General features: G+C 38.4%; 1 protein-coding gene across 1 annotated transcript in view; it reads left to right on the forward strand.

Moving 5' to 3' along the window:
- Nucleotides 1–23,221, forward strand: part of AMPD3 (adenosine monophosphate deaminase 3) — a 28,185-nt gene that overhangs the window by 79 nt on the left and 4,885 nt on the right. Inside the window, exons 2-13 of the mRNA XM_026850854.1 lie at nucleotides 2,696–2,921; nucleotides 5,346–5,541; nucleotides 6,012–6,177; nucleotides 8,397–8,616; nucleotides 11,000–11,129; nucleotides 14,423–14,617; nucleotides 14,835–14,966; nucleotides 15,797–15,960; nucleotides 17,095–17,221; nucleotides 18,049–18,212; nucleotides 20,213–20,333; nucleotides 22,198–22,371. Of these exons, the coding sequence (XP_026706655.1) occupies nucleotides 2,701–2,921; nucleotides 5,346–5,541; nucleotides 6,012–6,177; nucleotides 8,397–8,616; nucleotides 11,000–11,129; nucleotides 14,423–14,617; nucleotides 14,835–14,966; nucleotides 15,797–15,960; nucleotides 17,095–17,221; nucleotides 18,049–18,212; nucleotides 20,213–20,333; nucleotides 22,198–22,371 (2,010 nt within the window). The 5' untranslated portion in view covers nucleotides 2,696–2,700. The remainder of the gene's footprint in view (nucleotides 1–2,695; nucleotides 2,922–5,345; nucleotides 5,542–6,011; nucleotides 6,178–8,396; nucleotides 8,617–10,999; nucleotides 11,130–14,422; nucleotides 14,618–14,834; nucleotides 14,967–15,796; nucleotides 15,961–17,094; nucleotides 17,222–18,048; nucleotides 18,213–20,212; nucleotides 20,334–22,197; nucleotides 22,372–23,221) is intronic.

Below are 23,221 nucleotides of genomic sequence, written 5' to 3' on the forward strand. Positions count from 1 at the left end.
CAGGCTGCGGCGGCCGCGCTGCCAGCCGTGACCGTCCGCGGGGCTGGGGGAGGCGGCGGCTGCTGCCATGGCGGGTGCTCGTTTCGCGTTCAAGCCCATTCTATTTCTGATCAATAACTGCTTTTGGAATAATCACTCCATCATTTTCTATGCGGCACGCTGCAAAAGAAGTAGCTTTCTTTTCTTCTACAAAGGTGCAGAACTGAAGAACAGCCTTTCTGTAAGAGATTAAGGAAAAGAGCATTTGCTGTTGCTGAATGGCGTTCATACCCCCTCCCCATCCCATTAGGATGTCCAGCTGTCGCCTCCCAGTCACTCACCTTGGCTAAGGGACAGCACCCCTATAGAAGGGTACAAGATCCTCATCCCTCTCCCAGTTGGGGAACAGCACAGCTTGCATGAGTATTGCATGAAGTGCCTCGTGACTATTTTAGGTTTATTAAACTCATTCTAGTGACATAAGCTAGCAGTGATGTGGGTGAACCTACCTTTCGAAGTGTTTTGTGCCTTAGTCTCTGATTTGCTAGAGTGGAGAACAGGAGATCAGGTTTTGCAAGCAAGAAAAAAATCTTTGGCCTCAGTAGAGGATCATACTTGTATCTGTACATTCTGACTCTTCACTGTCTGTATAATGGTTTAAAATACAGTATGGTTTCTCATGCAGTGTATTTCCTACTGCATTTCTGTTTCTGATCACAATTCTCTCCGAAAAAGTTCATTTATATTAGGAAAGTGCTCAGCCAATAATAAATGTACAACAATTGATTTTTTTCTGTACTAGTTGGGTAGTACTAAAAATATTTTAGTTGATTTAGCAGAAGAAGCAACATTATTTTTCTCATTTTGCTATTGTTGTTAGCACTCTTACTGTAGTGGAGTAACTATAAAGACTGTTCTTGGCTGACTGAAGTGGCCCAAACAGCCCTTGTTGCTGGCAACTGCGTGTATGGCAGTTACTGTTGCTGACAACTGTGTTCATTGAGGTCAGTGGAAAGATTCCCATGACTTCATTGAGGTTTGAAATTGAGAAACCGAATCTAAGTTTGGATGCTTCTAAGACATCACAGTGCATTGTCATTGTATCATTTCAGCTAAACTTGTATGTATCTTTATATTTCTTGTGTAATTATACCTGATTTTTATGAAAATTTCAGACTAATGGCAAAACACTTTACAGGCAGAAAAACTGCATAGAGTGAGATCCACAGTTCTCTATAACCAGTGACTTTTTTTCCACTGGGCTGTGAATTGGTTCTTACAAAATAAGAATGCGAAATAATGTACATGATCATTAAATTGCTATGTTATGGTCTGATATATCTCTCGTCACCTTTTCATACTATATTTGCTATTAGAATAAAAGCAAAGCTGTTCTCAAAGCAACTGTGAAACAGGTGGACATTAATTAGAATCTTTTAGGCTGAAAACAACAGGATCACATATCAAAAGGATCACATATCAACATGTGAAACTTGCAGCATGCCTACAGAAATACTGTAATGGGGGCCCTGATAAGTTATGTCTGGAGTGATTAAAAACTCATGTTCCATGCTGACTTTCAGCATACATCATTATTTAAATTAATAGCATCTTATAAAATACGTTTGCATTTTTATAACAAAAAAGGATTCTGAAATGTCAGTTTTGGACCCAGACTTTACATTCTGTCAGTGCTTGGATACATTTGTTGTGACATGTTCATTGCTATTTTTAGCTTATGTAATAAGAATTTAATCTTATTTGTTACAAACTCCATCATAGTGGAGGCATTCAAAAACCTTCTTAGTACATAATAAACGATGCTGGTCAGTAGCTTACAAGCACTGTATTTTTTTTCCCCCTCCAGAATGCTACTAGATATGTCAAAAATTACATTTTGGCTTGTATTAGAATGAAATATAAATAAATACGTGAAACTACAGAAGAAACACTAAAGATGGTATTCTCAGTAGTACTGCTGTAACAAAATGGAAATATTTTGTCAAAAAAGGCTACTTAAATTTAAAATATAAAACATATTTTTTAGAAAATAGTATTTAAATGCCAAGTAGAAATTAAAATCTGTATCCGATCTGCTTCCCGTAGACGCTTCAAAAGCAGGATATGAACTATTGAAAACAAATGGAAAAAAAAAAAAAGCCACTGAGTTAACTACACCATATTTGTTCCTGTTGTGCAACCATTTTACTTCACAGCAGCTCCATGACTTTCATATTTGTGGGAAGGATGAGAGGAGGTGGAAATGTGCAACCTTGTCTTCTAACTTGCTCGTGGCTCTAAAATGGGCTTGAAGTCACTGAGCGGGGAAGAAGGCCTGCAACTGAGTGAATGTGATTTCCAAGTTGAGTGCAAGTACGTACATTGTATCACAAATAATACTCTCTGATTATGGCAAGTAAGTGGAATCTACTGGCAAATCTGTACGTACATATCTGTCTGTCTTAGGAATTTTCATGAGTATATCAGGAAGTTCCTGATTCACAAATTGGCATGGCTTCACAAGTAAAGATGCTCTGTGGATGCCTGTGTTTCTTACGTACCACATACTAGTTTAAATTCTGTGTAGCAATTCTACTTTATTCTGCTTTTGCTTTAAGCTCTTAATTTTGATAGGCATACCATGAAAAAAACTCAGTCTCTCACATACTTTTATTCATCTTGTAGTTACAACTTTGTCATCTGTCTTCCTTTTTAGCCGAGATGCCCAGACAGTTTCCAAAGCTGAACATCTCTGAGGTCGACGAGCAGGTGCGACTTCTAGCAGAGAAGGTATTTGCTAAAGTTCTCCGAGAAGAAGACAGCAAAGATGCCTTGTCACTATTCACCGTGCCTGAGGACTGCCCTATTGGGCAGAAAGAGGCCAAAGAAAGGGAGCTGCAGAAGGAACTGGCAGAACAACAGTCTGTGGAAACAGCTAAAAGGTTTGTTCAGTAGTTGCTTTCTGAGTGGAAAATAAGTTTTTTAAACGAGTTTGAGTTAATACTGAAATTATCTGGCAAATAATATTCTGCCTCCTATTGGTTCAGAAAAGAGGTTGACAGCGAGGGCTCCTGTGAGTCTTTCCGTGGTATGTGGAAGGTGTGGGGCTGGGCCCTAGGTTCTCAGCTGCATTTCCAGCAATAGCATAGATACTGCTTATCCAAGTTTGACAAACAGTATAGCTGGGTAGAAGTGAACACAACCTTAAGACTTTAATGTACAGAGAGTCAGAAAAATAAACACTTTTTACCAGCCCTTTATTCTGGTTGCTTTCAGAGAAATGGAAAAATTTAACACAGAGAAAATGACAGTGGTATGATACTTCTTTTAGTCTCTGTAAAAATAGATGAAAGCAGGGAAAAGTGGTATTGGCATAATGAGGCTATTCGTAGGTTTCCTTAACTCGGAGATAAAATCTAACCACTATCAGCTGTAAAAGTGGACATTTTGAGTTTTCTCAAAAAAGTAGTACAGTCCACCTTTGGTTTAGCCATGAATCTAATGAAGCCAAACCTGATTTGGTTTATGATTTTCTTCTGTGGGAGAGGTAGCCTTACCCTGATGTCAGGCTGTACCACTCTCTTAATGTCAGTGGACTGGCTAGACTGTTTCCTAGAGTCATGTGAGCTCAGCAGCAGTCTCACACCAGGTGGCTTGTATGCGTACAGACTCTGCACAAAGCAGGCAAACAAGGAAGCCTTTGGAAGTGATAGCTAAACACACGCACCCTGCTAGCTGCAGACAATCAGCTGGGCAACGCTTGGCATCGTAATTCTGGAACAGAAGGGAGAAGAGACAATTTAGTTAAATTAAGGTACGACACACTGATGATACAGGCTGAGACTCTTGGATTTGAACTGCGCAAATGGGTTTCCCAGTTGGCATGTTCATAGACATAAACAAGCACAGAAGGCAAAACTAGATGTTTTCATTCAAACAACTATTTGATATGTCTTTCCTCCTGAACTAGTAAGTTTCACTTTTAATTTGGAAAGTTGTCTTATAGAAATATGTTCTGCCAGACTGTCCGTCAAGTTTTGCACAAGTTTAACTGTGGGAAGTGGGGTATTATGTGTGTGTTGTTTACATGTGGGAACAGAACAAGTATTCATCCCTGTCATACAGGACTGAAGTGTACTTCAAGGACAGTTACACAAGTAAAACTTGTATTGTTTTCAGTTGCAGTTGATCCAAAAATGCCTTTCAGGAATTTCATAGTGATTTCAAAGGTAGCTACGAGTACTTCGGAGAGGATGGAATTTGGTCATAGGGTATTAATTGTACCAGCACTGTCTGTTCTTGCTCTTCATAATGTCACAGAAGTAATATGCAATCTCCAGAGAGTATTCCAGTATTCCTTTTTCTTGGTTAGTGGTTAAGGTTTTGGTATCTAGTTTAAAACGAGGGAGTATTTCCACAGTGCAGAAGAAAGTGATATCTCAGGTAGTATATAGCATTATTTTTATTAGATGAATATTTAAGATATATTTGAATACATTTAAACTGAAGAAGGAAAATTAATTAAATTTTTAGAGATATTCTAAAATTTCACTTGAGGTATTACAATTACTACACGGACAAATGCAGGGTTCTTTTTTAGCTGGTTTGTCTAAGGTATACTTCTACTACAGTTTTGCTGAGAAAGGGCAAAAGTTTTTAAATCGGTGGGCGTTAGTGCCGTGAGGGAAGGAATGGGCTTGCGTACCAAAGCCATGCTGTTACTCTGATAACCAGTATTACCCTTTTGCTCAAGTCTTGTCAAACACTGCCTAAGGAACAACTGTGTGCTCATCTTTTTTCTGACAAGTTTAACTGAATGTATATTAAATTTTGATGCATAGTCTTGTCTGACAACTAGATGAGTTTTTTAAAACCTGCATGTTTTGGGAAGAATAAAAAGTATGTGTAATAGGGTGATAACTTATAACAACTTACTGTATGTAACATTCACTTGTTTCTGTGGGATACTTTGTGAATTCTGATGCTACCAGTCTCAGAGAATTAACTCCTACTACAGTAAGCATAGTGATTGCATTTTCCTTCTGTACAGTGACCTGCTGAAACTGAATTTGTAAGACGTGAGACAAACCAAACCTTAGGGCATTTTACAGTGATTGTAAATAAATCATGGCATAGTGTACTTGTGTGGAAGGTAAGTGCAATTGTGTGTGCCATGTATCTTGAGCAGTGTCAATAGAAAAAATGCTAAATGCACAAATACTTTGTGACTAATGTTTTTCCTGTAGTATAAGAGACTTAATTTGTAAAATTTCTTGAGGGGTGATTTCTTTGCTTTAATCAGTTTTCCAATGTATTTAATGTTTTATACCATGGCTTATTTCATGCTTTATACCATGAATTTATAGGAAGAAAAGCTTTAAGATGATTCGATCCCAGTCTTTGTCATTACAAATTCCATCTCAGGAATGGAAAGCACCATCGGCCAATCCTGTTTTGTCTCCTGCAACACCAGTTCTTCCAAGTACTTTTCTGCCAGTCCAAGTGCCATATGATGTACCAGAGTTTCAGAGAGTTTCAATTAGTGGGGACTACTGTGCTGGGGTAAGAAACAATTTTTTTTCCCCCCTTTCTGTACCTGGGGAAGGGGCAGAAATCCCAAACCTCTAGCAGCTAGTGTATATGAAGTGTGAAGTGCCAGTATATTACGGCTCTCTGCAACAAACTGTAGATTGCTTTGTGAACACACTGATTTGTAAAACAGTTAAAGGTTAGGTCGTTTTAGGCTTTTTATCATAAAAAATAAATTGAATAAATAAAACCATAATCAGACATTAAATAAATGGGTAATATATGGTAGGAGTAAAAAATTTTTGTGTTTGTGTGTTTTGCACATTGTATTTGGACTCTCCTTCTGTCACCAGCTTCCTGAGATCTTGGGTAAAATCCTTATGGTCAAGCCACATACACTTACATTTCTGGAAATTCAGTCTCCTTGTTACCAACATGGATTTGCTCTGTTGCTAAAACTGTAGTTTTATTTTTGTCAGTATTTATCTAGGCTTTCCTTTCAGGTTACAGTTGATGATTATGAACAAGCTGCCAAAAGCCTGGTGAAGGCTCTTCTCATTCGAGAAAAGTATTCACGTCTTGCCTACCATCGCTTCCCAAGAACAACGTCTCAGTATTTGTGTAGCATGCAAGATGAAAAATGGAAGGTTGAAGATGAAGTGTATCCAGGTGAATATCCTTGTTCTTCTTTTTAAAATACAGAATTAAACCCATGCACTGCTGTAGTAAAGGTAAGTTGGATTTTTGTGACCATCTCTTCTGAGTGTCTTTGCCGCTGTAAGTCATTCTCTTAATAAGTGTTGGAGAATCGCCGACGGACCTGAATTATAAATCCTGTGTCTAGTCTGAAACTTGGAAGCTGCCAAAAAAAATACTAGATGCTCATTGATTATCCTTGTTTTCAGCAAATGAGATGGTAAGTAGTACAACTTCTGTTCCTCTGAGAAAAAGATACATGGCTATGGTTTAAAGTGAGAAGGCATTCCTCCTGATCTTGGCATGCTGAAATAAAATGGAGCTCATCTACTCTAAATTGACGTATGATACAGACATGCCAGTTAGCAAGCCCTGAGTAAGTGATGTCACAGTCATGGTACACTTACCAGGTCGAGCCTGGAAGCTGTGTATAGTCATGTTTGTTGAGCATTCTACCTGGGTTGTTAAACTCTGATCTCTCAACTGGGTTTATTAGGTTGAACATAATCCCCATCATATATGTTACAAATGATACTTGTCACTTAGGTGGGTTGTGTCTTGAAAGCTTTGCTTGTGCATTAAACTGTTTGCACTGATAGTTGTAGGATTAGCCTGTAAAAAGCAACCTTTGGTCTGTACGGATGTGCCACCGTAGGTGCGTCTAGATTGTTGGCAATGTATTCTCAGCCATAAAGCAACATTTTAAATCACCCTCTAACTCAGTGGTTGAAAGAGGATGAAATAACATGTTTTCAAGCGTTTATTATACAGAAATAGTGTAAAGAGGACAGTATACTGATTATTCAAGACAGGAAAGATATTTTGGAACATCTGCCAGGGAGATAATTCCAAGCTATTATTAGGTTAACTTTTTTTACAGTTGTGACTTTTAAAGTTAGGACATAAACAATATAATCTCATTACTCAGTGTCTTAGCTACCACAGGTTTGAGCTGGATAGTTACGAATACTGGAGAGAAGACTGGTATCAGTTTATAACATACATTTAGGTGCTCTAGGTGAATAAAAAGACAGGTTAATTACTCTTCTGGCTTGGCTTAACTGGACAGGTAAAAGGAGAAATCTCAGTGATAAGACTGAGCCCAAGAATGTAGTACAGCTGACATCAGTGTAGTTGAGACACTTATTTTATGCTAGTTAGGTTAGCAAGATACTGTAAAAGAAGCGATAGACATTCACTAGCATGAGTGATAATGTTCAAGTGGTCACATAAGGTGAATCTCCCAGAAGTATGTGTGTTTACCCGATTCTTGGGGCGAAAAAAAAAAGTGATTTTGTAAAGGGATTACAAAACTGTACTGAACCAAGTTCCAAATATGCTTGTGGTACTTTCTGATTTCAGTCGTGATCAGAAGGCCAAGGGGAGCTGTGTTGTATTATCTCTGGCTCCTGCACTTCTTGGTTCTATTCAAAACCAATTAAACATAAAACTAAGGAATTTTATTTAAAAAATCCACAAACAAACCACAAACAAAAAAACCCCAATCAAAACACAATAAAACCATTTAAACACAGAAATCCCCCCAAAACCTGCAAACAACCACTGCCTTGGTCACAGTGAGAAGCACCAAGTCTTAAATTATTTCCTGCTGAGAGAGGGAACAGTTCTAGTATGTATGCACTACTCTAGCTCACTGGATTGTGGGAAGGGCAGAGGTGAAGAGGTAAGGCACAGCCTGCCCATTTCTGACTGATGGTTCAATGTGAGAACAGCTGTGTGCTTAACTACAAACTTCCAAAATTACTGCAGTGAGTCAGAAGGTGAAAAGACAGTTACGAAGATAGGTATGAAGTCAACAATTGTTTTATTGTTCAAAAATCTCAACTGTACTTTCAGTCATCCTAATTTAAATACTTCTGGAAGATTATTTTGACACTTGTACTATCATACATTAATAAAGAATAGTATTAAATCTAATTATACCTTGGTTCAGAGAATTCTAATAATTTATAATAAGGCAGGCACTCAGCTTGGAGGGGGACTGCAATTAAAACCTGTCAGAATAAAGCTGTGTTGTAACAACAGATCTTTTATAGTAAGTGAAAATGTGATTTAATGAAGGTATTAACATCTGTTAGAAATAAAGCATTATAGAAGCAGAAGATAATTTTTGCAATTATTTTGCCATTTGTCTAAGATTTCTTCTGAATGTAACATAAATTTACTTTCAGATTTTCATTCACCCCCAGAAGAAAATGAAGATCCTTACAATCTTGATGATGCTCCAGACAATTTGGATTATGTTATCAAGCTAAAAGGTGGCATTCCCTTTGTTTATGATAACAAAGAAATGATGGAACTCAATGAGCCTCGGAGTCTGCCATATCCTGATCTGGAGACCTATACCCTTGACCTGAGCCACGTCCTTGCTCTAATTGCAGATGGCCCAACGTATGTTTCTCTTTCTTTCTTTTCTGTCCCTTTAGGTTGCTTGTTAGCTTCAGTTTAATACTTCTGTCTTTTATGATATTTAACTCCTCAACGTTGTTGTTATACAGTAATGTTTTGTTTTGCCATTCTTGAGCATTAATGTATCATGAAAAGACTTAAAAGGGGGGACCCACCCCCCCATATGGCTAGACTTAATTTCTTTATTTTCTTCGCATCGGCCATGGCAAAATGAGAAGCACTTAAACAGAAAAGCAAGAGATTGGACAAATGTTCCTTTTCAAGTCAAATCTGATCCAGACTTCTTGAGGCATGGGAACTGAAGCTTGAACCTCACCTTTTTTATTTTGTTTTGGCCTATGCTGAATTCGAGGTTTTTGAACAGTTGTCTGGAATCCCTTTGTGTCTGTTCTGCTCTTGCTGCATGAAGAGAAACCCTGTGTATGTAGAGCATACAGAACAGTTCAGCAACATAAATACTCAGTCTGACTTGTTCCAGATGTCAGTTAACTCGTGCTGCAAAACTGATCCACACATGCACAATCAAAATAGGTCTGAAATTGCACAGAACCATTAAACTCCTGGGAAATCTCTAAAAAACAGAAATATAACAAGTCTCGTACAGTCACTGACATGCTAATGATACTTGCCTAGTGCATAACAAAAACACCTGTATCCTGTTCTTAAGCTTACTTCCCAGCTGAGGACTGGAAACATCTAGGTTTCTCATGGCCTCAACACCAGGAGAGGATATGAATCCATCCTGGAGTGGAACAAAGCAGGGATCGGGACTGTTCTGAACTATTTGCGCTGGGTTCCTGGTCCTTCTGCCTCTGAGAGGTCGTTGCTTACCATGTGATGTCAGTCACACCTGATGGCATTCTTTCCCCTTTGAGTCTGTGTCTGACACCTGCAGCATAATCTGTCTTGATAGTGGCAAAGCAGATGGACTGAACAGAACTGTCCCATTCCCTAAGCACTTTTCCAAGAGCAAAAGCCTGTGCTTCTGCCAGCATTATCAGCCCTTCTGCTCCAAAACAAAGCTAGCTCGAGTATGCTTATTTATAGTATGTTGTGGGTAAATGCATTTCCAGTTTCAGTGTGTTATATTCTAAGAGACATACTGAGAAGATTAAAGGGTAAGGAGGAAAAACTTGAAATGAAAGTCATACTGAAGACCCTTCTTTTTGCAGCTATTGTTAACAGTCTTTATCAGGAAGCTACGACAAGTTAGGACACTCATTGCCTTTGTGAATGTTGGAGCAATCAGGCTCCTTTCACTTCAGATTAACCTTTTGCAGGCTGATTTAGACTCCCCAATAAATACACACAAACCAAAAGGAGAAAGTCATTTCAGTAATCCTGTTGCATAAGCTCTTCATACGGTATTGTTTCCATGTTTGTAGCAAGTGCTTTCCTGTCATTTATGTCATGTGGGGCTGTTTGGAGATCAAGAACCCATTGTTCTTTAATCTTTGCTGTTCTTAAACTGGTGAAATCTTGCCCCTACTCCTCAGTCTTCTGGTCTCTTGAATAGTAAGTATAACCCAACAGAGACTTCTGCAGCAAGCAAATGGATCTTGATCAGTACGAGATACAGTGAGACTATGTTGGAATGGGTCTTTCAAATCCATAATGGGATTTGTGTCCCATTAAGGAGAGATTGTCAACAATGAAGCAGAAAAAAGCAGTCTATTACATTAATAGTGCTACAAAAACATTGTAGATTCAATAAGAATTGACAGATGGTGAAGAGAAGAACCATGTCACTGGTTAAAAATAGAAACATAGCAGAAGATGAAAGTGAAGACAGAGGAGTAGGCAAGCAAGAACAAAAAAAGCATGAGTTTTCTAAGAGCACAATAAATTATTTTGGAAAAAAAGTATTCCTATACAGAATATGTTTTTAAGGCATAAAAAATGAAAATATGTTGGATCTTATCTTGGCTGCTTATATTCACATTGAAAAAGCAAACAAATTTTAGGGAAACAGCAAGTAAGTCTGGATTACAGGTTGTTTCTGTTGCGTATGAGGTGATCTGCTCCACTGGAGGTGTAGTTTCAGAGTGTTAGCAATTGACGTCACATTTTATTATAGGGTTTATGCTTTCTTTGGTCATCATTACTAAAAGAGCTACAATTCATGCACAGATACAGTGATAAATACTTGATCAATTTAAAGTGCATAGCACAGCTTTGTAGATTTCTGTTTGAGGTTTCACTAATAACATTGGTCTGAAATCATATTAGATACTGACTTTTAGTTAATTAGTAGGATAAAAAGAGGATTTGTCTTGGTCTTCATAAAATATTTGTTTTTACTGTGAAAACAGTCTTTTGAACTTGAAACACAAATAGTTTTAAGTTTTTATGTTTTCTTTTACAGAAAAACATATTGTCATCGGAGGCTTAACTTTTTAGAATCTAAATTTAGTTTACATGAGATGTTAAATGAAATGTCGGAATTTAAAGAACTAAAGAGTAATCCCCATCGAGACTTCTATAATGTGAGAAAGGTAAGTGTGAAAAGGATTAAAGGCATGACATTGTTTCTAGTAGGAGTTTCGGCAATTTTGCTTTTCTTGTGTGACGTGTAGATGATATGCATGCAGTGGTGTGTGCATACTACTCAGTTGAATTATGTTATTTTAAGAATATTAAATTTTTTCTACATGGGAACACTCCAGGAAAATTAACTTGAATGTAAGTGGGTTAAATGGATTATGCTAAACTCATCTGTTTACTTATTCAGCATCAAAGGGGCTTACTTTTATGTAGATTGTTTTAAAGGAGTGAAACAGAATTCATCAAATGAAGCTTACTTGGATTATGAATGAAAATATCTACATGGAGGTTTAATTCATTTTAATTAAATCACTTAAAGGTAGTCAAGTGTTTCATGTTTTCATATAGGTAAGTCATACTAGGCTGTAGTAGGAACAGCTATATAGATTTTTGGATTAAAAGTTCACTTCATATTGAAAATAGGTGTTTAAATACATGTTGAAAGAAAAAAGACCTTCCACAGAAACTGAACTGAGGGTTCATGCTGCCATCAGTATCTGGTAAAAAATCTCTGAAATGCTAAGTAAAAAGACTATTTGAGTTGTATTCTTAACGGCCTCTCAGATACACTGGGGTGCAGTTAGGAGACAGGTAGGAGAATCAAGGAGCTGATTTCATTTCCTGGCATATTCACACCCACGGGAGCTGCGTTCTCAGAGCATGGAAGCAGCCATGTTATGCTGCTTTGTTTGCTCCCCTCTCCTGGAATTAAGAGGAAACTACTGGAGAGAGGGTGCTTGGTTTGATAGGTGACATTTCTTCACAAATCAGTAGCTGTTGCTGGTATTTTTAACTTCAGGTCCCTTTTGCATTGTTTCTATATGCAACTGGAAGAGGTAGTCCTTATTTTGTAACTTCAGGGTTTAGATCAATACTTTAATCCTTCTCGTTATGTTTTGGTTAGCGCTAGTACACTGAAAAGTCCTTCTGGTGTTTCTGTGTGCTGGCTACTGAATGTTTGCCACTGTTTTGGAAATAAACTGTCAAATACAAAATCTGCTAAACAAAAGTGTTTGAATCTATCCCTGTCTATCACAAGGCTAGAAGCAGATGGGTTGTTAGGTAAATTTTAATGAATTTCACACTTTTATCTGTAAGCGTATGGACGGGTGGATCTATTAGTTAATTCACTCAAGCAGGACTCAAGTGTCAGAGACTCAACTCCTAACTTGACAGTTCTCTTGCATAACCCTGGACAAGATACTTACTCCATGCCACATTCAGGTAAAACACTGTGCAGCTGACAGACACTAGTCACAAAACACATGGTGTCTGAGAGGTGTGAAGGACAGAGATGTGAATCAGGTAACTGCTTAGACAATCAGTTTGATTACTGAGAAGCTGTAATTAACCCAATTGTATTTGCTAAGATCACCTTTTGATTTAAAAACAGTGTTCATTGTCACTGGGCATATCTTAATTATTTTTTAATTACCTACTATTAAATAAGCCAATCTACAAATGGATTCATGTTGTTCAAAAGCACAAAATGTGCAGCACTTCCTCTCTGGCAATACTCAGATTCAGGGGAGCAGGAACAAGCTTGCTCTTCTCTGGCAGAGATCATTCCTACTGCTGGTTATTGCTTTAAAAATTCTTGCTGCGCAGAGTTAATCTTGATTAAAGTAGTATTTTTATGAATCACTCTCTATGGCAAGTAAACTGCATTGTAGCTAGAGTTCCAGTAAGCCCCCAAGTAATTTTGCTTTTCCTACATCTTGCTAACCAAAGTAATATTTGGATCCGTAACTTCCCTGAAGTGCTTCCTCCCTAATAACAGTATCAGCATTGAAACTTAGAATATGAAACAGACACTTCTGGGGCCTCTATTTCAGGCTGTCTCTCTGTTACTCAATCCTAAATGGTGCGTACTGCTCATGAGGAAAGCAAAAAATAAAATTCACCTCTTGAAAGAGCTGTTAGTGAAGTTGTCTGTTACATCCCTCAGACACTAGTGTGGAGAATCTGGTACAATCTGTTTGCTTATATAAAAGAGCCAAAGTAACTGATGGAAAATGCCAAAATTAAAACAGTTAATGGCTTAGTGACAAGGTCAATCAATGAACATGCATTTAGAAAGGTATAGTAGATAGCTGGCCAGCATTATTTGCTGGCATGACAATCAAAGATTACTGGGTTTTTTTCCCCTTCTCCCTGTCCTCTTTTTTTTTTTTCCTGGTTTAATAGGAATTCTCCTCCAGTGAGCTTATCTATTTACTAAATCCCAAGATAAGGCTTCTATTAAGTAAGGGAAATGTATGGGTATATCTTACATATTGGCCTTAACCAGAATGCAGCCAAACATAAGTTTTGCATTGATCTAGCTGGAACTGGAAAATTGCCCTTTAATAACCTGACAAATATTTCTCTAGACAGGCAAGAATAAACCCTTGACTGCAAGGAACTGCAAGACATTCATTTTACATACCTGCTGGAGGCACCTAAGGAATTACACATACTGAAGGGAAAACTTAACAAGCAAACCCCTAAATCTCATCAGTTGTTTCTTTGGACTGTTTTCTAATATAAGCTGCTCAGTGCAAGCTTCTGGGCAAAAGAAAAGCAAACCTGTGGAAACCATTTGGTCCTTTCAATGCTTTTTTAAAATGGGACCTCAACAAAAATCTGAGGGAATACTGTCAGTCCTTCTGTGAAGCTTGCACTTCCCTTAGTGTTTGAAGAGACCTGAAGAAACTGAAAAATCTGTCAGCATTATGAGTTGCTCTATTATAATTAAACTTGGAAAAAATAGTGACAAAATTTCTCATGTACATTTTTCAGTTCTAGTGTCCTAAGATGTTTCATGTGGTTGAAATACAAAAATGAATTATGCTAATTGAAATGTGTGAGAATTCCAGGTCCTTTCTGTCAGAGAGGGTGGTTATAACTAGGAAGACATCACTGAATCATGGATGAAATAAAAGGATACTGGAGGATCAGTGTGTCCTTTAAGGAAGTATCACATTGAATCTGAACTCAGTTTCTGTGTTTATAATGTATCTTGTTGAAAATTTGATTTAAATAGGAAATTGTTAATTGGGAGCTGGTTTATTTATAGTTCTGCTTATCAAATAATTCCTCCAAAACCAAAATCTCATGGTTCTGAAACATTTTGCCTTGCTGACGCATGAATCCATTTGTTACTTAAGGAATATTTTGCAAGGCTTCAGTCATTGTCACTGACATAGATACTTTGCTAATTTATGTATATGGATGATGAGCATGAATAACCTTTTGATTTCAGGTTGATACTCATATCCATGCTGCTGCTTGCATGAACCAGAAACACTTACTGAGGTTTATTAAGCACACGTATCAAACGGAACCTGACAGGATTGTTGCAGAGAAAAAAGGCAAGAAGATGACTTTAAAGCAAGTCTTTGAAAGCCTTCACATGGACCCATATGACCTCACTGTAGACTCTTTAGATGTCCATGCAGTAAGTCTATTAAAATGACAAAGTAAATGAGAAAAATCTAAGTGTAAAATTCTGTTTTCTAGTGTTTGCATGATAACTTATTAAATTAGAATTTGAACTCGTGCACATATTAAGTTGCTATAGGCATTTTTTATGTCTTTTATTGCTAGGGAATTTAATTTATAAACTATTTTGCATACTTAAAACCATGGTTATTTGGGTTTTTTTCCTCCTCCAGGGTCGTCAAACATTTCATCGATTTGACAAATTCAATTCCAAGTACAATCCAGTTGGTGCCAGTGAGCTGAGGGACTTGTATTTGAAAACCGAGAACTACATTGGTGGTGAATATTTTGCTCGTATGGTCAAGGTAAGTAAGTTTCAAGCTTTTCCAGCTGTAGAGAAATGAAGGTTTGTAAAAGGTTTTTGATGTTATAATTGGAGCTAACACTGTGGTTAAGTAATTCTAAGTATTGGGCTTGCTCTAGCAGTTCATCAGAGAAAGACCTCTGCTACATCAGCCACTGCTGCGTTCTAAATAATTTTATGAGTTCGAAACACATACACATGACCTGTGTATGAGTTCAGAGCAGAGTTGTGTGCAGCCAATAGAGAGCAGCCAAGGATCAATTCACTGGCTTAATGTTTGTTAGGATGTAGTTGGCTAGTGGTAGCTGCAGCTAGGGAAGCGCCTCTGCATAAATCCAAATCTGCACGTGCATGCACAGGCTTCAGATTCATTTCTTACGACATGAACTAGATGTCAGCTCTTCTTAAATGTATAGAAGTGCTTGTCTAAAATTAATAGTTTTAAAATTGCTTGCTACCACGGATTCTGGGTCAGATTCTCCATTGGTCTGCATATTTTATGTAGTCATTTACTACAGTTTAAATAGTATAATTCTGATTTACCAATTTTAAACATGTCTTACAAAGGTGTTAGTAATAACTGCACAAGAATATTGTCCTCTAAATCTAGGGGTTACAGTTATACTCAAATTATATCTGTGATAGCTTGCTAGTATAATATTTAGATGCCTAAAATAAAATAATGGATTAATAAACAAGAGATTCCCTTTATCATTCAAGGGTGGCAGTACAGTTAGATCTGGTCTGAGGAAAGTACAATGATAAATGTACTACTAGCTGTAAATGATCTTCAGTGTCCATATTAAAGCAAATATATTTATTACTTAATAGGAAGTAGCCCGTGAACTAGAAGAAAGTAAGTACCAGTATACAGAACCCCGCTTATCCATTTATGGACGGTCTCCAGATGAATGGCTGAACTTGGCAAAATGGTTCATTAAGCATAAAGTTTATTCCCCTAATATGCGCTGGATAATTCAGGTTCCCAGAATCTAGTAAGTAATCAGGAGCTCTTGGTAATTTTAACAGTTTGAAATCATACCAATGATTGTTTTAATTTCTGATATTTTTAGATGGTTTATGAGCTGTCCTCTAGTTCTATTTATAAGAAATAGCCTGGGAAATTTATTCTTGACCATCGCTGCAGTTTTCCTGACAGTCTGGGGGTATAGGACAGGACTACTCTTTATGAAGCTATTCAGAACTACTGTGAATTATTTATCTAAGTGAAGAGACTAAAATAAAAAATTACAAATGGGTAAAATTAAGTTGCATTCAACGGCAAGTTAAAATACAATTTAGTAATGAAAATAAATCAACTCTTGAATTCCATAAAGAAGTAGAAAATGCTCTGTAAAACTGTTAACATCAAACTCCCTCAAATCAGTGACTAAATAACAGTGAACCTGGAAACACAACCCAGATTGCTGATCTGCAAGCTTAAATCAGTATCAGTTTTTCTCAGTTTTTAAGCATCCTTTGGGACTTTATTAAATGGTTGTTTCTAATACTGTATAATACAGTCTCCCATGATAATTTTGTCAGCCTTAATAGCTGAGCTTCATGTTCTGAAACTGCATAGTTGAAATATGAGTAGAAAAAGAGCTGTCGTGGTCGCATATATGCCCCAGGGTGCGTTTCTGATCAGGGAGAAAGTTTATCTCCTTTACTTTCTTATGTAAAAACTTCTTCCGTACATGTGAGAGCCAACAGTTTGTCATGCACTACTGTCCCTCTTCTGAGAGGCTCACTAGAGCAGAACATTCTACTTTCATTTGTGGTAGTTACAACTCTGGAAAACCGAATATTTCACAAGAGGTAATTCCATATCTCCCCTATTGGTCTTCAGTGGCTGTAAGGGAAGGGGTCACCGTTCTTGAGACAGCATCTACCCCTGTCACTACTTTTGGAGCACTCAGGAGCTTCAGCAGAGCCTGGGTGAAGCAGAGTGCCAGGCAGTGCAGGAAACAGCATAGAGACAATACCTTCCCTGACAGAAATTTTGAATTTCTGAATCCTAGTAGAACTGAATCTGTTGAATATACACAAATAACAGAAAATATAAAAGACGAGGAAAAATGTAAGCTGATTAAAGAGTGGTCACAACTGTATATATTTTTTCCCTTCAGTGACATATTTAGGTCTAAAAATATTCTACCTAGTTTTGGGAAGATGTTGGAGAACATCTTTGTACCTTTGTTTGAAGCAACAATTAATCCCAAAGACCACAAAGAATTGCACCTTTTCCTCAAATATGTAAGTATATTTTCTGTCTCTCATGAAATGGATCCTCTCCATAAATTTTTTTCCCACAGCTGTTTCCAGACAGTAAAAAAGCTTCCTCCTCCATAGATTACTTGTATTATTGTTTTTAAGCCCTGACATAGAATTTAATAAAAGCCAGGTAAGGTCCTGTTGTCAAATAGTTGTCATGTATTTCCTCTGAAACAGCTCAACAGCTATTTATTTGTCCTCTCAGCAATCATTTCTATAAAGAATGACAAAAAAAACATTCACATGATCTTGTATCGAGACAGCATAATAATCCAGAATGCATATGTTGATCTTGCCTCTGGCACTGGCCTCCAAAAAGGAGATGACTGTAAGAACGTGTTGTATAGATCTTGATGGGACTCAGGACAGAGGTGGGGATGTAGCTGCTGGACATGATTAAAAAAGACATTTCTGAGTATCCCCCAAATCAGAACTCGGAGGTTTCCTGGGAGCCTCTGTCATTCAGCTGCTTTTCAAATAACAAAGCAGATGAGTTCAAAGGATTATAATCTAGATCTGAGGGAGTTTCACAGGCCTATGACCCCCCACCCCCCTGAGTCTGAAGGCTTTTGTGCACCTGGGCCTCCTGTTTCACTCAAAAGAAAACAACGGGTGAAACTTCCTTGAACACACATTATTCCTGCTCTCTGCATGGTATGGTAGGAGGGCCGAGCAGCAGGACTGCTAGCATAAGGAGGGAAATGAAGAAGGACCAGATGCTTCTTACAAGGAAGTCCTGAAGCAAGAATCAGTAATGCTGAAGTTTGCTTCTTGAAAATACTGATTTGGTGAATCTCTTCTCCTACCAGGTGACTGGCTTTGACAGTGTTGATGATGAATCCAAACACAGTGGCCATATGTTCTCTGACAAGAGCCTTAACCCTGACCTCTGGACCAGTGAGAAGAATCCCCCCTATAGCTATTATCTGTATTATATGTATGTGAACATCATGTTGCTAAACAACCTTAGGAGGTAAGTAGTAATTTTTCCTTTACAAGCTTCCAGAAAGAAAAATCAATAATCTTGGTCTCAATCTAAGTCAGTGTCTAGATCATATATCTTTTGAAGCAGAGGTTATCTTGAAGTATTTTAGTCTTAAGATGACTGAGTTATTCTGAAAATGTTAACTGCAAAATTAATTCAAATGAAATATTCCAAACTTGTAAAGTCATCAGATTTTTATCTTGGTTTGACATTCGTATGTATTTTTGTGAGTGAATGTATCAAACAAAAGAAGAAACCCCACAAAATTGACTTGACCTTTGCTTGGATTCACAGTGGATTTCCAAATACAATGTACCTCTTGGTAGCTTGCTATCTCCTGGTAATTTAAGATACAAAGTTATGTTGTAAAATATTGGTTTAAGGCCTGCTGCTGTTATCAAAGATAGACAAAATAGGACATAATTATCAACTGCACATCTAGCTAACTATAGCATGCTTGTTGACTCATTCAGTTTTACTACTTGTGAGACCAGTGTCTAGGCAAGTAATGCAGGGAGTTACGGTACTGAACAGTGAGATCAGGACTGCAAAAGCAGATTTTGGCATCAGGCTCAGTAAAGCCTGAAATTCAAGTTGAGTTGATGTTCTTGGCATTGTGGCTGACTCGCTCAGTGATCTGCACAGGTGACTCAAATTGAGTCACAGTGACGTCGTTTATTATGGTGCCATCACTTACCTTGCAAGGATTTCATTCGTTATTATTTACAAAGCATTTCTCACAGGAGGTGCACAGATTTGTCATTTTAACAGGTCTTATCCCAGTTAACGTTCAAAATGTTATTTCTTCTTTCCCACTGCTACCTCAAGCATTTCTTTCTCTACCATCCTATATAATCAAAACTCAGAATAAAAACATCCACCTTAAATTACCTTGTACCTGCAACAAACAGGCCTAGTTGTTAGTTTTAGTTCTGTAATGGAGAGGACACAGTACAGCAGGTATCAGTCATCTCTTTCTCCTGACTTCCTTTACATTCTCTGTTGTCAACATTTTTTTTCTTCTCCAGAGATTGTCAGAACTTAGGCATTTCTTTTTTTTTTTTTTTTTACCTCAAGATCATTTCAGCTTCTGTTCAAAAATATCTCTAGATAATCGTTAAATACTCTTTACAGCTAGGTGAGATAATGACACAGTTCATCAATGAGTCAGTAAATGCTTTCAACAGGGTGAACAGTTTATTTGAGGCACCACAGCCAGTCCATTACAAGACTGTTTTCTATTTTGGTACTGTTGGCAAAGTCACCTCCATTTTCAGGAGAGATGTTGCTAAATGTCCATCCTAGAACTGCCTGATACTCTAGCAGTCCTTGTTGAAATTCTGTTTTGAACATCTCCAGATACTTATGGGACAGTGTTTGCACTGAATAATGGCATCCATTATAACCTAAAAGCCAGCATCATTTGTAATATAGATGATAAAAATAGTTCTGAAAATTATAGTGTGAAGTCTAGTGTAATAACCAGTACTCCTAGGTCATCTCTGCGCTACTGAGGGTGTAGTTTAATGCTACACTAAACCTGGTGAGATGGCAGGTTGTCATCACACCTAGGGGGTGTTAGCTAACTCTTGGCAATGTGCTTCCACTTCTTCCCTCATTTTAAATGTAGGAATTACATGGCCACAGGTTGCACCAGTTCACTTAGCTTTCCATCTGCCAGTTCCTTCACCTGAAATCAGTTGAATAACTGTTCACCTGGTAGCTAAACAATTGCTAAATGAGAGGTAACTGGGGAAGGGAGGGAGGAAGGAGACACAAATATGTCGGGTGGTAGAAGGGCTTTGGGTTAGAGGGACCTGCCCCTTTTGACAGCAGCCTACAGGTAGGCCTGATTAAATTTCATGTCAAACTGTATGAGAATGTTTAACTTTTATTTTTTAAATTCCTGTATTAATGGATATTATATACAAAATAGATGCAGAACAGTTAATTTTTTTGTTAGTAGAACTTGCTTTTAATCCCCTCAGGGAAAGAGGCATGTGTACTTTTCTATTTCGACCTCACTGTGGTGAAGCCGGCTCTATCACACACCTTGTATCAGCTTTTCTGACAGCAGACAACATCTCTCATGGATTGCTCTTGAAGAAGGTATTGCCTGGTTGGTCACCTAAACTAATCACTGTCTGCTAGACATCAGTCCCTGGTTCATACAGCAGTCACCAAATGGATTTTATCTGGGCAGCCCAAAATTTATTTTCTTAGCAAGGCACAAGTAAAAATCTTTCTTTTGATCAGAAACCCCACCTGGAGCCTGTGTCCAGCTCTGGGGGCACCAACAGCAGGACACGGACCTGCTGGAGGGCTGGAGCACCCCCCTGTGAGGACAGGCTGAGAGTTGGGGGGTTCAGCTGGAGAAGAGAAGGCTCTGGAGAGACAGTGGCCTGCCAGGACTGAAAGGGGCTGCAAGAAAGGGGGGAAGGACTCTTGATTGGTGGAGGGATAGGATGAGGGGTAATGGGTTTAAACTGACAGAGGAGAGATTTAGATGAGATCTAAGGCAGAAATTGTTCCCTGTGAGGGGGGTGAGGCCCTGGCACAGGTTGCCCAGATAAGCTGTGGCTGCCCCCTCCCTGGAAGGGTTCAAGGCCGGGTTGGACAGGGCTTTGGGCAACCTGGGCTGGTGGAAGGTGGCCCTGCCTGGGGCAGGGGGGGTGGGACTGTAGGTGATCTTTAAGGTCCCTTCCAACCCAAACCATTCTTTGATTCTGTGAAATAAATAAGCTCAGCTGAACTTCCTATTTCTTATTTAAGTTACAAAAATACAGCTTTTCCTAAGTGAGTATTTTAAAGCACTGTCTCTGTAGGAAAGATCAACTGTTCAGATGTGTCAGTGACTTGGCAGCACCTGGTTTTGGTTACTGCAAGCAGAGCTAAAATTACATGGAAAAAACTGCTTAGACCTGTTACTACTCTCTGGTTTAGGTCCCAGAAGAATTTAAGGAAAGCTCTACTTTTTTCTGTACAGGAACAAATGTAATTGTCCTTGACTGGCATCCCTGTACTTCAGGGTTCATTCAGAAGTTCATTAAGGTTTTGATTATTTGTATCTAGAGTAACTGGGATCACTTGATCATGAATTTTAACATGTGTATACACATCTTGATTGTTATGACAGGACAAATGGTATCATTCCTGGCATATCTGTTAATAGAAACGATTATACAATCTATCCCCAGGCCACCGTTTTGTAATTAAAATAATTGTCAGTGGGTGGCAGACTTGCACCGACTTCATTGTGATTTTTTTGAAAGAGTTCTCCAAGTTGGATTTTCTGGTTAATGCTGGAAAATTCTCTCCGTATTTTTCAACATATCCAAGAACTAAGAAAAATTTTGCCTAAAATCATGTCTGATGTTATGCTCCGAAGCAGTAATGCCTAAAATCAGACCCAGAAAGACTGTGTGTGACCAAAACATTCTCTTCACTCCCTCCTGCTTAGCCCGATGTGATAACCTGGCATAGCGGATAATAATAATAATAAAGACACTTGTTAGGCTCACAGGTTGGTTAAGCCAAAAATAGTAATAAAGATGAGGTGACCACAGATTATTTAGATTATGTGCAATGGCAACACATGATTTCTAATAAATTAAAACTTCTACTCCTAGAATTTACCTGTTGGACCGAAGTTTTGAAAAGAACAGATTGCTTAGCAGTTCTTACACGTCTGTTACCTGTGACTTTCAGGTTCTGGGGAAGTTGTGCAGTTAGTACATATTTTCAAAAAGATGATGACATATAATGAAGAATACAAATTATTTTTATAAAGATCAGTAACATTTAAAATTTAGACTTTTAAGTATTTTCTAAAGTTGGTTTAGTGTCAACCTAATTTTGGGGGTCATGCTGTTTCTATTTTATCTGAGGAAAAGCCATCTTTTTTTTCATCATTATCCCATAGTACCATTAAATGCTGATTGTGTTGGGTTTGTTTTTTTTTTTTTTTTTGCAGAGTCCTGTCCTCCAGTATCTTTACTATCTTGCACAAATACCCATTGCTATGTCTCCCCTTAGTAACAACAGCCTATTCCTGGAGTACTCAAAAAATCCACTACGGGAATTTCTACATAAGGGACTTCATGTCTCTCTCTCCACAGACGATCCTATGCAGTTTCATTATACAAAGGTAAGAAAGGCAAAACCACTTGTCTTAGCATTTGGCAACAGTACCACGCAGGCCCAGAATGACCTGAAAGCTGTTCTGTATGATCACTTAGGATATAAAGTCTCATGTCTTTCAGTCACTTCATTCATTGTTCTTCCTCATTCTCAGTCTACTACTCACCGTTAGGTTTCAGAGGGAAATGTCTGACTTCCTAATTATGTTTCTTTTGTACTCTTGCCTCTCCAGTGTTGGCTGTTGAAGTATAGAATGAAGGATGAGGCTGAAGGGAGGTTTGAGCCTTCATAAACAATCCTCTAGAGTGCCAGGAAAGTCCAGTTTCCTTACTAATAAATCTGGGGAAGTACTTTACAAAACCATGCTGTGGAATCTCTGAAGATGACATACGAGCTGTTTGCTCAGTACATTGAAGCTGATTCTTGGCCTTGGGTGGCCTGGCAGGACACAACTGCCTGGTCACTGGTTTTGATGCCCCAGTTTTGTGGTTGGCACTGCCCCGAGTGATGCTGTGCCTCGGCCTGGCCTGGCCATAGCTCAGTTGCCTGTGTCCTGAGGACAGGCTGAGCTCTGGCGTGCTTCACCCAGGCTCGCTGCTGGCCCACGACATGTCTGCTAGAACAGGCAGAGCTGCTGTGGGGGCTTTTCTGTGCGGGTGTAACACAGCACCACCACAGGGTCACGTAGTGTGGAGGATCCTCAGCGGTGACAGCCCACTGGAGTCAGACCCAGCTTCCTTGTGCAGAGAAATTGCCCTGCTATCTGCCTAGGTACATATTCATTAAACATTTACAACCAGATCCTGCAAGGTGTTTGTATACCCTGGGATCTCATTTGAAATTGCCTAATAAATGCC

Source organism: Athene cunicularia (genome assembly GCF_003259725.1).
Source record: "Athene cunicularia isolate RWA chromosome 5 unlocalized genomic scaffold, athCun1 chr5_part3, whole genome shotgun sequence".
Lineage (NCBI taxonomy): Eukaryota > Metazoa > Chordata > Aves > Strigiformes > Strigidae > Athene > Athene cunicularia.